Genomic DNA, 14,473 nt, shown 5'->3' with positions numbered 1-14,473 from the left:
CATATGTGATAAAAATACACCCGTCCGTTTTACGCTCTATCTTACAACTAATGCTACCCCGAACAGCCTACTCCTGAAACTCAAACACCCCTCCGCCTCCTGCACTTCCTGCCGCTGCACCAGCAGCGCCAGCCAGCCCGGGATCCAGTCCGCCCATTTGGTACCAGCCAGTTGTCGGGTCCAGCTGCTGCATATGATCCATATACCTCATCCCGTCCTCGGCGCTGAAACCCCCGTCCCAAAACCCCCCTAGGGTCATGTCCATGGCCTCGGCAAATCCGTCTTTAAAGCTGGCATAGTCGAGGCCGCTCCCCAGGGGAAAGGGATTGCTCTGCCAGGCGAAGGGGACATCCGGTGGTGGGGGAGGGGGTTGTTGATGATGTTGATGTGTGGAAGGGATGCCGACCATGAATCCCGGCGGTTGCTGGGCGGTATTGCTGCCGCCCGATCGGGTAGTGGCGTCTTGCTGCGGTGTGTTGTACATGTTGGGTTGCTTGAGCCAAGGCGCCGTAGCGGTAGGGTCGCCCGAGAGGAGGTCGGCGCTGCTGGCTGGCCCACGTACGCCCGCGCCCGAGGAGGAACTGGTTGTCGCGGCCGGATTGTTGGTCGCAAGTTCTGAAAGGAGTTGGAGGGGTGTGCTGGCTGCGGTGGTGTAATCGGGTTGCTGCTGTTGCTGCTGCTGCTGCTGCTGCTGCGGTGGTGGTGGTGGTAGTGGTGGTAGTGGTGGTGGCGGTTGTTGTGGTGGAATAGGGGTAGAGATGCCCTTCTCCCCGGAGCTTTGGCGAGGCGGATGAGAGGGCGGAGGAGGTGTTTCAGTTGTTGCAGCCCCGCCGTCCTGGTTCTGCTTTTGCTTCTGGAACCACCTACGGATCATGATAAGGACGACGAGGAACTTAGCGGCCGGCCGACTCCTGTCATTGGCTGCAGTAGCGCGAAACTTATCGAGAAGTTTGTCCAGGTGCTGCTCGACCTTCATGTTGTCTTTGTTGATCACTTTCCCTAGCTCGCTTTTCGGCGACGACGCGGCGAAATATAGCTTGATTACGACGACGACAGCGTAGGCGACGCGCACAAAGTTGAAGACGGGGAGACAGCGTATAGTCTGGACGTCGAGAGATAGAAACAGTTCAAATATGCCATCAATAGCAGTGAGACATGCTGAGAGTGCGTCGATGTGTGCTCGCGTCAGCGGAGCACCTGCGGGGAGCAGCGCGTCTCCTGCCGGGTTCTGTTTGGAGTCATCCGCGGAGTCATTGTGAGTAGCGATCTCGTGCATGTACAAACTCAGAACATAAAAGCTCATCCGCAACGATGCTACATGAGCAGTCAGCATATGGGAACTCTCCACAACAGGTCATCGACAACATACGCTGCTGCAGCTCCCTCTGAATGGAGCTACTATACTTCTCCAACTGGAGTTCGAAACCCCTCAGTGCATATTGCGTCCGTGGATCTGCGATATTGGGGGTCGAAGCCGGATCATCCATCGAGAACTGAATCCCAACCTCCTCGGCCAGCTTGTGTGTCCAGACAAGGTGACACAGATACTTGTCTGTAGGCGCCGCCTCGGGCGATGACTCTAGCACATCCATGCATTCGGCAATAAAGGGCGTCCAGCGGATCAAGTTGGTGCGGTGCAGCGCCATGGAAGTATTCGTCGCCAGAAAGTAGCAAGTCAGCCATGCCCGGCGCGCCTCGATCGTCGTTGGATCCGGCGGAGTGTGTTTCTGGAGCGGATGGTCGCGCCACGTGTACGAGATGTGTTTCCGAAAACCGCCTTTGGCCTGTTTCTTCCGGCCCAGCCCGATCTCGATCGCCATGACGGCCGCGACGTGCACCAGCTGGTAGAACTTGAGCTCCTCGAACCGCTCCGGAGGCCAGTACCAGATGACAGAAACCTGGAGGGCCTGCACCAGCTCCAGACTCTTGGTCCCCACGACGATAATCTTCTCGGCGAAGACCTGCATCAACTCCTTGGTCAGCGTCCGCTGAAGCGCCGGCATCTCGGACGACGCAGCCGCCATGATAGCCAAGAAGAGAATCGGCTTCGTCGCCCTCAGCTCCGCCACCGTCGTACCAGGCGAGAACACGACCCCCGGCAGGTGCTGACACATCTGCGTCGTGTACCGCACGAACAGCTCGCGAGCAAGCGCCATAGTGAGCATGCCCCTGTCCACCACATCCGCAACGGGACGCGGGCCCTTCCCCCCCTCCAACCCACCGATCCCAATCCCCGGGTGCGGCGCAGCCGAAACCGACGTAGACGTCGACACCGGCTCCCGCACGCCGCCCTCCTCGCTCCTGCCCCTCTCCCCCTCGCTTTCCCCAGATAAGAACTTATCAAACTTCCTCTTCTGCAACCCCCTCGCCGCCGCTGGCGGTGGCTGCGGCGGCGAATGAGACAGCGGCATAGCCTGCGATCCATACCTCCTCCCTTCTTCCCCCACCCCACCACCACCACCAACCGAGTGCTGCTGCTGCTGCTGCTGCTGCTGCTGCTGCTGCTGTTGTTGTTGTTGTTTCTGCAGGCCCTTCAGGCCCGCCCAGTCCCCCAACCCCCTGCCGGCCTGCAGGCCGGCGGTCAGCGCATCGATCCGCTTCTCCAGCTCGGCGACGCGGCTGTCCGTCTTCTTGACGCGCCTCCGGCTCGGCTTGGTGACGACGCACTGCTTCTTGGTCTTCAGGCACCGCTTGCAGGGGGTGCCCGCGTCCGGATCCGGGAAGTCGCAGCGGACCTTGAGGGCGCGGCAGGCCTCGCAGGCGCGGGGTTTCTTGTTGTTGGGGTCCGTCTCGGCAATATTGGTGGTTGCCGGGTCCGTTGCGTGTGTGTCTGGGCCCGACGCAAGGGTGGTGGCGGTAGTGGGGTCAGGGTTCGGAGGGGTTAGAGCTGGTGATCCTGCAACCGCCCCTGGGATTGTGGGTGAGACGGCGGTGGACGCGGACGAGGCATTATTGCCGGCACCTGGGGCGGTAGCGGCAGCGGTGGAAGGTGTGGGCACGGCAGTTGTAGCGGAGGTCGGGGTTTGTGGGGAGACGGCGGTTGCAGAGTGTTCATGGGTTTGTCCGACCTGTTGTTGGGCTTGCATGGGTGTATGAGTCGGCGTCGGCGTCTGCGATTGTGTCGATTGCCATTGTGGGCGCAATGACTCGTCGGATTTGCTTGGTAAGCCCTGAGCGGGGCGCGTCAAAGACGGCGGCGGCGCGTCTGCACGGAGCATGGGGTCGAGCGCGTCCATGGCCGCCCGGAAGTGGATGATGATGCCGGCCTTTCAGCGACCGACTCGCCGATCTTGTGCCGTGCGCTCTGTGGGAAGAAAGTCGGCGTTGTGGTCAGCCGAGAGCCCGGAGGTCACAGGACGGGAATAGTCGGATGGGGTAGAAATACAAGATAATCGCCTCTCAGACGGGTTTGTTCCTTGTGATTCCAGAAAATTCTGTAGCCCGGCGGAATCCGGTCACAAGACATTCCTCGGCAGCTGGAACCTCCGACCTGGTCCGTGCCTCTTCGAGACAGAGAGGGGAAAAAGGAAAAATGAAAAAAAAAAAAAAAAAAAAAAAAAAAAAAAAGGGAAGAACGGCAGTCCATCTCCTCTTTACGGCATCTCTATCACTTCTGCAAGATGAGAAATTCGTATGGACTATTCCCCGGTAAAACAATTTGCAAGACAGGGCAAGAGCAGCAAAGCCGAACGCTCCGGAGCCTGCCTGCATTAAACAGTTACGTATTTACGCACGGATATGTATGTCGCTTACATGGCCCCCTATGAGCAAACTTGGTATCTCCTCCGCTGCAATCGCAGAATCGAAAATAATCATAGACGAATCCAAAAGAGAGAACAAGAAAAAAATAAAAGAAGGGAAAAAAAAAAGAAAAGACTCAAGGCCAGAAGAGAAAGCAACATCAAGCCGATCCATCCGCACAAAGGCCCAAAATAAGAAAAAACCAAGACAAAGCTAAGCTGCCGGATATGCCGTCTGTGATGACCAGTCCATAGCCATCTTCATATGGGGCATGATTGCAAAGGATATGGCACATCCTTATCCTCGTTCGCCTGGAAACATGTTGGCACGTAGCCTTGCTCAATAAATCGTATACATGTCATGGGGATGTTAGGCGGCCCTCCACCCATCTGTCCCAGGAAGAAATCCGTAGATTTGAAATAAAAAAAGAGAAGAGTCGAGCGACTGAATGGTATCTTTGCCGATAAACAATAGTATATCAAAATATGGTGATGGTGAATGGAGCTCAAAAGGATTCAAAACGGGTCGGAGTAGCGAAAATTAGGCGCCACCAGGAAAGCCCCTCAATACTGGCTCTCCTCCCTCAGGCGGCTTCTGGAAGGCTGTTGGCTGAGTGTACCCATGAACATCGAGCTCTCCCGCCGGCTCCTGTACGGCTGCTCGTAAGGGGCCGGCGTTAGACCGTTCTCGTAAAGCGGGCGATCGTATCCCGGACTGGGCCTCGGTCCGGTTGCCATAGGCAGCTGGCCGGGATCGAAACCGGGCGGCATGGCGAAACCACTCTCATATGCTGGCCTCATCGGTGAGGGATCGTAGTTGATGGGTCGCTGCGGCGGCGGGGTCGGCGTGCTCCTCGAGTGCATCGTTGCCGCATTCATCTGCGCCATCTGTTGCATCGTCATGGGTGGCGGAGTCGGTGTGCTCCGGTTGCCTTCTAGAGAATCCATCAGGCGTTGCCTGTGAGGAGAATCACTGTGAGACGTGGATGGCCGCCCATCGGACGGACGGCGTTCCTGGAACGACGCCGGGAGAGAAGGACGGCGCTCTTGTGGCATCTCAGGCTCCGTCATGGGGAGCTCGTACTCGGAGGGGTCGATCCCAAAGATGGCCTCATAGTTCTGCAGGAATGTAGCAAACACCGGGGCTGGGATATTGAGCGTGGGCGAGAAGACGATCCCAACGTTGCGCACCGTCATCTTGTTGACGTCCGAGTGATTGATAATCTTGATCAGGAATGCAATCAGATACTTGAGCAACGCTGCGTTGGCTTGCGGAAGGCGCTCCACAAGCTCGGCAAGCGCTGCCATCTTCTCCTGGTTCGTCATCTCAGTAACCGCAATAAACTGCGTACGCAGATCGTTGGTCAGAATCGTGCTCGGCAACTCGCGGAGGTACATCTTGAGCAGCGAAGCAACTGCGTGGATGTCGTAGTACTGCTCGTCCGTGAGAAGGTTGATATCGCCCTCGTTGTTGAACCGTTCCCTGAGCTGCTTGATGACCAAGTTTGACCCGCTGAGACGGAAGATGCCCTCCTCGAAGATGGCATTCTTCGCGTCAAGATATTGGATGCACCGGTAGACAACGGCCGGCAACGGGACCCTGACGTCCACTGGCGCGTTGTACCGGACAGCCTCGGCGAGGGTTGCACCAAAGGCTTGTCGGACAGGGCCGTGATACGGATTGCCAACTTGCCCAGCACCACTACCGTCGCTCCCAAAGAGCGAGTCCTGTCCGTCACTCGATGTTCTCGTCTTGGGACCAAAACCAAAGAAGCTGCGCTTCCTCGCCTTCTTCTCTTCCTGGCTCGGCGCCGCCAGGCCCATGCCCAACTTGCTTCCCCACATCTCCGAATTGGAAATCACCTGAGGATCACGGGGCGCAGAAATGGTGTATGACGATGCCGTCGACTGGCTGTGGGTTGAGTCGTGATCGTGCTGCCCACCCTGCCTCGTCTTGGATGGTACCCCTTGAGGAGCATCGCCTTGCCTAGTCGCTTCGTAGCTCACTCCTATCAGGCTCTCATCACCGCCGTTGGCCTGCTGTTGCTGCTGCTTCCCTTGACCATGCTGCTTCTTCTTGCCGTTCACGCGCTCGGAACCGCCGGCGCCGTGCCGATCCTGGGCGTGATCTTTCTTGGGAGGTTCCTCGTCTTCCGGATCCCGGTAGTCGATCCATCGGAGGAGAGCAGCAACCCACTGATCACGTTCTCTGTCGCTCTCAGCGCACAGAACGTGCTTTGTCACGCTATTCGGGTCCTTCTTCTTAGGTTCTAGGATCAAGAATGCGTGGCGGTACTGGTTATCGCCGTCTTCGCCGCCCTGGGCTGGTGAGCCTTCGTTGCCGTGATGGGCCTGTTTGCCGATTTGAGCTCTCTGGAGCTTGATAGTCCCCAAATGTGCTCCGCCCGGCGTCTCATAGTATTTCAGGAGCGGGCCGTCGAGGATGAAATACCGAGCCTTCCAGCCGCCAAAGTTCTTCCCCCGCTTCGTCAAATACCCGTTGCGGAATGGGCGGCCGCCTGGCCCAATTTTCTGTGAGTCAGGGTTCGAGTCACCAATCGAGCTCCCCGTCTCATCCGCGTTAGGTGGTAGCGTACTGGTCGATAGATACTTGCACAGCTCAAGCGCCGTGGCGTTGTCCAAAGGCGTATTTAGCAGCTCGTCTAGATACTGGTTGAGGGCGACACGCCGGGCATCGAGCTTAGCGGGGGCATGGCCACTGAAAAGCGACCTATCCGGAGTTTTGGCAGTGAAGTTGGGGCACATCTTCAATCGCTGATCTAGCTTGGCGAGCGAGGCGGAATCTTTCTCAACCCGCCACAGCTCGCCGCCATCCGCTCTCGAGTAGACTGCCAGGGTGAAAACAGGATCCTCATCCAATTGCGTGAGGGATAACAGGCTAGCTCTCGATGGCTTCATGCGAGAAGATGCTACCTTGATATCGATCGACGGAAGCGCGTTTGGCGGAAGCAGCAGGTCAGGATACTCTTCAGTCACAAATCCCCGGTAAATCCTGGTCCGCTCGATAGGGCTGTCGGCACTGGACTTGGTTGGGCTGGGTGTCGAGTGGCCTTGGTCGCCCTGCTTGACGATGTTTAAAGGCCGAGGCGAGGTCAATACCAAGGGGTCCCTTGCTGGTGAAGGGGTTTGCAGAGGAGTATTAGGAGGCAGCGGGATGGGCGCTCGCGGTGGCCGGGGAGACAAGGGCACTCCAGGGAAGTTCCCAATCCCCAGCGGAGAGAGTGGCGGAGAGTTGACAGGAGACCTTAGAGCAATCGGCCGCGGGCTAGAGGGAAGACCGGGGCTCAGCAGCGCCGAATGAGCCGGCCGAGCAGCTGGAGCACCGCTTAAAACCCCGGCGAGAGACGCAGGTTCCCGTTGGGAAGCGGGGATCATCATCGTTGTTTGTACCACCCTGGGACTGGCAGGCGCCTCGCTCAGGGGCGCCTCTGCCTTTGGTACTCCCTTCTGGCTGGTGCTCTTGCTCTTTTTGGACAAGCTGCGTATTTCTGCTTCTTTCCTAGCCATTATCTCACGGTCCTTCTCGTCTTCTTCACGTGTTCTCCGGCGTCCTCTCCGCTCCTCATTGGGGATCTCTTCTACCTCAAGGATATCCTCGTAATCCGTATCGGTTTCCGGCTCTTCCTCCGGGGAAACCGAAGGCTTAGGCTTCACGTTCTTGAGATGCAGCGGCGCCGGAGGAGGCTTGCGCGGCGGAGGAGCAGGCGGAGGAGGGAACTTTGAGGTGCCCTCGTCCGGTCTAGGCGATCGGTCTGGCAACCCAACGGGCGGTTGAGGGGGTGGCATCCGCGGCGGTTCCCGGGGCGCGCTTCGAGAAGGCGGGATACTGGGATTGATATAGAGATTCTTCGCCTCCTCAGCCTTCCTCGACGCCTCCTCAGCCTCCCGCTCCTGCGCGTCATGATCAAACTGATCCAGCGCATGCTCGCTCGGCTTGGGCATCGCGTGGGAAGGATCCAGCATCTCGCCAACCGCCGAAGGGGGCGCGTCAGGGGTCGGTCGATCCGCCGGCGGCGTGATGGGATACGGCGCCAAGGATACGTCAATTGGCGAGTGTTTCTGGCTGTCCGAGTCCAATATCGGCGATGCTGGAATCTCCAATACCTGTTCTTTTGGCGTCGAGTTAACTTTCACGTCACCCTTGCCAATCCCTTGCGTCTCCAGCACAGGCGCGGCGGCAACTTGTTGTGCTTCGGGCCCCTCCATGACCTCCTTTAGCTTTTTCCTATATTTTTCCTTGTCTTTCAGCGCTCTCTCCAAGTCCTTGTTAAGGCCCAGAATCATAGCTCTCTGCTTGTCAACGAGCCTCCACAATTGCGCATTCTGCTGGGATTGTGACTGCTTCTCTTTCAGCAAGTACTGAATGACTGCCTCGGCACTGCCGGCCGTCTTTATTAGGTGCGCAATATCTGTGGTTCCCACAGTGCTCTCCCGAGATGTACTGTTCGTGGCAGACTTGGACGAGATTGCAGAAATGGCCGAATCCATCGATGAATTCCTCGGCGCGCTCTTAGCGGGCTCTGCCCGCATGCTCGACTGGCCAGCCATGATCGAGGACTGGCCTAGAGGGCCCCTTGAAGGCTGCGCGGCTTTGACGGGGTCAGAAACGTTTCGGACTTCATTCGGATCCCGTGGCGAGCGAGGAGACGGCAACGGAGCCGGTCTAGTAGAGAGAAAGGTTAGCACGAAGTTCGAGAGACGGATCCGGCCAAGTCGCCGTGGCCGGGTCCGGGTCCGGGTCCGTGAAGCGGGAACGAGCATCAGACAAAAACGCACCCCGGGGTTCTCTCCTCGGGAGTGGTAGTACCCGAGGACTCGCTATTGTAGTATGTTTTCCCGGATTCCTGCGGGCCGCCGTCCTCAGGGGCTGCCGTAGTTACTATCCGCGGGACAGAGGCGGCTGTATAAGAGGGGTGAATTGGTGATGGGAAGCCGGACCGCGTTGGGTCGGGACTCGTCGGGGGAGAGGCGGCGCTGCTCGATTGCAACGGGCTCGGCGCGGGTATCCTTCTGGACCTGGACCGGGCGAAGGGATTGGGTCAGTAAATACTGTGGGCAAGGCAGTACCTGGCACGAGCCGGTAGTTGCACCGCAGCGCAGACGCCAGACAGATCGGGGGGCGCGAGCCAATACGCGGTGGTCCTTGTCGGCGGAGTCTGAGGCGGAAAGACCAACTGGGTCCCCCAACCACGAGTCTATGGAACAGCTTTGACTGGCCTACGTTGCGAGAACCAGAACCAACAAAGTCTCACCAAGTAATGCCCCGCTCCACAACAGCAAGGCAGAGAGAGAATCAGAACGAAATGCAATGCGCAACAACCCCCAAAAAATTACGAGGCTGTGGAGCCGAGAGGAGTGGAAGAAGGACAGGGGAACCCGTACCTCGAGCTTGCCGTGGAGGACGGCGTTGGCAACGGGCTATTGGCCGTGTAGCCTTGTGTACCGGCCAACGAGAGCACCTGTGTTCTCCCAATGGTTGGGCTGTCCTGGAAAGAAGAGTCCATAGAGCGTGGACCCGAGGCCGCAAAGGACTGACCGTGGTGGTGAAGATGGTGGTCAGCCAGGCTTTCGTCAAGCTGCGACATGGTCGGCTATGCAACAGACAAGTGGAGGCCTTGGCCAATGGACGAGGGGGGGCCGGAGCTTAACGCAGGACAACTCGCAGTGGTTTCGAGCTTCCTGGGTGACCCTGATTGACGTCGCATAGAAAATTAAAGAGTCCCTCTGCCACTGCCGGGGATGCGGAGCGAAGCGCGCGCGCCTGGCACAGAAAGAGCTTTGTTGTAAGGGTGGCACGGTCGACGCCGTGCAATGGAGTCGGGGGTGTCAGTGAACGACCAGAAAACGGGATCTCGTTGGACAAATGAATTTTAAACAAAATGGAGTTGGCGTCCGTGGCTTGTCCCGCACTGTCCCGCCCACCACTGCCAAGGCAGGCAGGTACCGTACTGTACAGCACCAATCCGCCGGCAACCGCCGTAACCAAGAATCGATTAGGGCAAATGGGAGCGCGGACACGGATCTCTCTGAGACCGGGAAGTGTGGCGGCTTCTCTGTCCCGAGCTGCGGTTTGTGCGAGTCGTGATCAGTGGGTTTTCCGTCTGATCTGGGAGACGGACGAGACGAGACGAGGTCTGTTCAGCGGTCCAGAAGCGGGCTCCCAGTTTGTCAACTTCCCACCCTAATCGGGGACATTGCAGCAAGCGCTGCAGCGAGCTTTGGCCCCAACCTGGCGCTTGCCCTCGCTCTGTGGCCACCTTTACGCTGCAATTCCCGACCCGAACCCCAGACTCCGCACCTCGAGGGATGCGGGCTTGCTCGCGTACTAGCAAGGGTCACGAGCGCCTCCGGGGGCGCGATAATCTCCGGTCAGGGGAACAGAAATGGGCCGGTTGTTCGGTCTCTGTTCGTTTGGGTTGTATGTCGAATGCTCCTACGCTAGGCCTGCATGTCTGCATCGAGGCCGCCTGCCGGCTTCTGCAATGGCTAATCAAACCCTCAAGAAGCAGGTCAGTTTCCTGGTCATGTTTCTGGTGGTCCACTCATTCTTCACAGCATCCCGGACCATAGTTACACTGTACACCCGCTACGCAAGTGTGCGCGGGAGTTTAAGCGTTGGGATGGCTGGCTCGCCCCCGAGTCTGGGCCTCGCTAGCAATTTTCATCTCAATCCTCGGTTGTACACTCCGGTATGGAAAGTGCTCCTGAAACACTCCTCCTTTCGAGCACTTTTTCTCCCATATTTAACCGGGCTACGACTATGGTTGTTCAGATTCGAAACCGGGCCAGTAGCCCTCATCCAGATAGTCCGCGCCCTCTAATGTCGGGTCTCTAATCACATCTACGCGTTTCAAGACCGCCATCGCTGCCCGGATATGTACGCGTTAAGCTGCAATTGGTCATGCTTTTACAAATTCCGCAAATGTCACACCCGAACCCTACACGGGTTCTACTCCCTCGATTGCTCCATAACAAGACGGCTAATAGTGGTTTCTTACGGGATGTGCATCTTCACACGAGTCCTAGTTATTGCTACAGAGCCAGATGGTTTGTGTTATAGAGGTACAGAGGGTCGCTGCTAACCTCAACAGGGGATCCCTGGCAATAATATCTCAGCCTGGCTCGTGCAGCGCTCGCCGCCAGGCCGCAGGCGTGCCGAGGCTTGTCCCCTGTGAACCCCAGAACAAGGGTTTCAGGGGTCACAGGCCCAGGATTTGAATTCGCGTTCACCCCAAAGCGTGGCGTCTCGACGGTGACAGCGAAAGTACGACAAGAGGATATTCCATAAATCTGAGACAGCACAATGATTATGAACACCTGGTGTCTCCCTGCGTTAAGTTAGCGGAAGTTATCTACTGATGAGAGTCTCCGAAAGTGGGAAGCTGTCATGAAATTTCCGGTTTGCGCCTCCACCAACCCCCACCGCACTGCAGAATCGCTCAACTGCGTAGCAACGTGTCATGCAGGAGGGGGCTGCAACTTCTGCAGGTACCAGACGCTCGATTCAGATAAGTCCCCAGGAGTCCCAGAAACGAGACGGCGCGGATCTTAGTTCCCGATCCGAATACACCGCAAGTGTTCTCAGGGGTGCAGAAATCAACAGCATCAGCGCTTTCCTGATCTTGAGCGCGAAGACATGCAGACGGATTGCGGAAGCATGCATACGCAGGGCAGCCGCGCAACACTGCCCGGCCCCAAGAGGTACTTCGTACACATTCAAGCACTCGGGTCAGACAAGCGCAAGCCGCAGCCTGGGGCTCGTACTGTACAGCACACCTTATCAAATGCTCAGGGGCGGTGACACTTGGCACCAAACGGGTGCCAGGGTTTCTCGAGATGCCAATGATGATCGCTAAAGATGTGGAGAGTGAGTTATACATAGTTTGGTATTAGTGTAGAAGAGGACGTTGACAGTAAGACAACTTGACCTTAGTTACCTGCTAGTCGAATTTGGCAAACATGCGAGCTGCAGCTTCATTCCCCAGCTCAGATTTAGCTTGCTTCATATGCAGCCACCGCCGCCCGCTGTCGCTTTTGGGGATCGCTAAAAGTTGCCCGGCACTGCAAGTCACGAAAGGCGCAGACAATCCAGCATTGTCTCGTACCTTACCCTGGGTATCTAACCTTCCCCAAATGCGGGGCAACACAGCGTAAAGTCGCTTGCAAAGCCGCCCCGTCTTCCCCAGAGCCAGCACCCACGGGATGGTTTCCTTCGCCGATCGGGGTTCCACCGGCGCCGGGATAGTGAAATGAAAGACCCTTCATAAAACCAGGTCCTGCTTCAACAAAAGCCACCAATTGAACTTGCGAGGCAAGAATCACACCACTCAATGTTGCAGCAGAAAACCTGCTGTCTGGTTCATTTAAAGGCGGCAAAAGGCGGTGTGGCTGCTCTCCATCGGTATTAGCGGCAGATACTCATCTTGCGCGATTCGCCCCTTTTCTGCCCGCGCTGCCCGCCTAGATTGGCCAACCAGCACGGGAGGATGAGCAGGCCCGTTCAGGGATATTCCTGGTGATGGAAGGATGTGTTGCGTGCATCATGTGGCATGGCGGAATTGGCGAGGGCCTCTTCTGCAAGAACGCCCGATAAACTGGTGGGATGCTTCTCGAGTGCGATTGGACCCCTTCAAAACTTTCGGATCCCTATGCAAGTCATTGCAGAGCTCCGCCTGTTCTTGCGCGGCATTCTCACGTGGGCCAAGGAGGCTGCAATGACTCGTGATTGGGCTGCGTCTCGCTCGTCGAAGCCCCTGAAATCCTAGACAGCTTCGCATGTGTGTTCGGCAGCGGGCCATTGGATAGACCCTCCCGCCCGCCAACACCGTGTTAATCGCTTTTCCCAGCTCTCAGGTTTTGAGGAAGATCTCCGTTCCCTTAGCGGCCTCTCAGACGGAAGATAACAAACACAGACCGAGTTCGTTTCTCCCCGCTTGTTTTCGGGCGGTCACGCGCATCGGTTTGCATCATCCGAAACGTTTAAGGGTCCTTGTGAAGGCTCAAGAGACAAAGCAATCCAAGACGAGCTTGAGATTCCGTCAACGCCTCAAGAACTGCAGTGATCTTCAGGGTCCGAAGACGTCAGTGTTTCATGCGTTACTTTTTATAAGTACTCCAGCCTTCTGGAAGGTCAACCGGACTCGTACGGCGGACGGGCGACAAAGTCGCTGTCGTTCAAACACGCCGGCCCTGGCGGCTGGTGGCCCTGTCTGGACCTTATGTCGTCTCAACGTAGTTGTCGAAGATCCCAGGGGCTGAGTCAATGTTCTTGGGGTTTGTAATCCCTCCCCCGGCCCAGACCACCACTCTGACAAGAAATGCTGTCTCACGCTCACTTGTAAGGAGGAACAACAAACATGCCTTGCTAGTCGCGTAATCTTAAGCATATTGCTCGCGTGCACTTCTCACATGAAACGACTTGCTCCAAGCCTTGGAGGTGCCTTGGCCAGACGTCTTCAGACAGGTCTTCGTGGTAGCACGTGGTCGCTTATCTCTCGTTTCATCCCGTTCCAGCGCACAGAGGACAGTACCGAACCACACAGCTGAACTGCATTCCGGATCTGACTACTTCTTCGTGCTGCGTAGAGCTCACAGTGTATCCTGGGTGCTACGTTACCGCTTTGACACACAGAGTCAGAGACGGGGGTGTCCAGACGGCGATCTTTCTGCATAAACCCTTGCCGCGTCAATGCCGACGGTTTCTCCACAACCGATCTTACGCGCCGCTGTCAAACAGCCCAGTTCGAGATCTTGTGTAGCCTCATGGTCCGGATGGCTGTCGTCATGCATTCCGTTTGTTGTACAACACGGAGCGAGGCTCAGCCGTGGGGCGGTGACACCGCCTTTCCTATCAAAGTTGGTGATACAAAAACTATTTCTAATTCTGTCAAACGACATCAGATGAGATGATCATGTCCTGTTCTGTATTGAGTTTCAATGCACACCAACGCCACGCCCAGATGCTGCAGCCTAGGTAGAGCAGGATCGTCCATCTGAAAGAGTCCGGATAGGCCATACGAAGCAAACGGCCTCGTACCATTATCCAAGGTCAAGAGTAGGCGACATGCAGTGTGAGCACGGGTTAGATCGGATAGGCAAGGCAGCGTCAGTCGTGAGCTTGCGACCGTCGTAATTGTAGGTGATTTGAAACATGAGAGCTTGGGGAAATGCTCTGGTATCAGGCACGGTTTCAGGATTTGGTCCGTGCCACGGGATCTGCATAAAGATTGCCGGAAGCACCAACAGAAATTGGGAGAAGTCACGTGTCGTCGCGTAACCTACGCGCGAGCGACTCACGTCGCGCTCCCCCTGTGTCTTGAACAGCCTGTGGATGCTTGGAATGATGGGCAATTGTCGGTATCGGCTGACGAACGTTCCCCGGCGTCAGACGAATTTGGTAAACCCGTAGCTACATTAGTCTCCAACATTCTTCATCTTGTACAAGGCACATAGGTAGCAAATAGCCTTCTAGAGTGTACTCCTGCTCAATATCGCCGCCTAAGCTGAGTAGTCTATTTCCCCCTTTCTTTTCTGTTCCAACCTTTGAGATTGTTACTCAGAAAAGCGCCAGATTCAGTGACTTCTGAACAAGAATGAGTCCACCCAGGCAGCAAGTCTCTGCTGTTTTCTACCATTGCTTCGGCTTCTGGGTCAGAAGGCAGGGTGCGAATACCGCAAACGGGTTTTATGGCATTCAGGGTGTCCTCAGAACT

At 56.8% G+C, this 14,473-nt stretch overlaps 3 protein-coding genes across 3 annotated transcripts; all 3 read right to left on the bottom strand.

Annotated features, from left to right (window-relative positions):
• Nucleotides 1-67: 67 nt before the first annotated feature.
• MFIFM68171_01007 (C6 transcription factor (War1)) lies at nt 68-3,236 on the bottom strand (the record flags this gene model as incomplete). The annotated part of the gene is made up of 2 exons (XM_071056429.1): nt 68-1,314; nt 1,370-3,236. The coding sequence occupies 2 exons, from the start codon at nt 3,234-3,236 to the stop codon at nt 68-70; spliced, it is 3,114 nt and encodes a 1,037-aa protein (XP_070912530.1).
• A 1,068-nt stretch (nt 3,237-4,304) lies between these two features.
• BEM3 (Rho GTPase activating protein) lies at nt 4,305-8,309 on the bottom strand (the record flags this gene model as incomplete). Its single annotated transcript, XM_071056428.1, has 1 exon — nt 4,305-8,309. The coding sequence occupies one exon, from the start codon at nt 8,307-8,309 to the stop codon at nt 4,305-4,307; it is 4,005 nt and encodes a 1,334-aa protein (XP_070912529.1).
• Nucleotides 8,310-8,379: 70 nt separating this feature from the next.
• On the bottom strand, nt 8,380-9,346 carry MFIFM68171_01005 (uncharacterized protein; the record flags this gene model as incomplete). Its single annotated transcript, XM_071056427.1, has 4 exons — nt 8,380-8,424; nt 8,700-8,777; nt 8,829-8,973; nt 9,144-9,346. 4 exons carry the CDS (start codon nt 9,344-9,346, stop codon nt 8,380-8,382), a joined length of 471 nt encoding a protein of 156 aa, XP_070912528.1.
• Between the last annotated feature and the right edge of the window lie 5,127 nt (nt 9,347-14,473).

This window comes from Madurella fahalii (assembly GCF_045866475.1).
Source record: "Madurella fahalii IFM 68171 DNA, scaffold_1, whole genome shotgun sequence".
NCBI classification, from domain to species: Eukaryota; Fungi; Ascomycota; class Sordariomycetes; order Sordariales; genus Madurella; species Madurella fahalii.
Note: the sequence above shows the minus strand (reverse complement) of the source record. Positions and strands in the feature narration are given on the sequence as shown.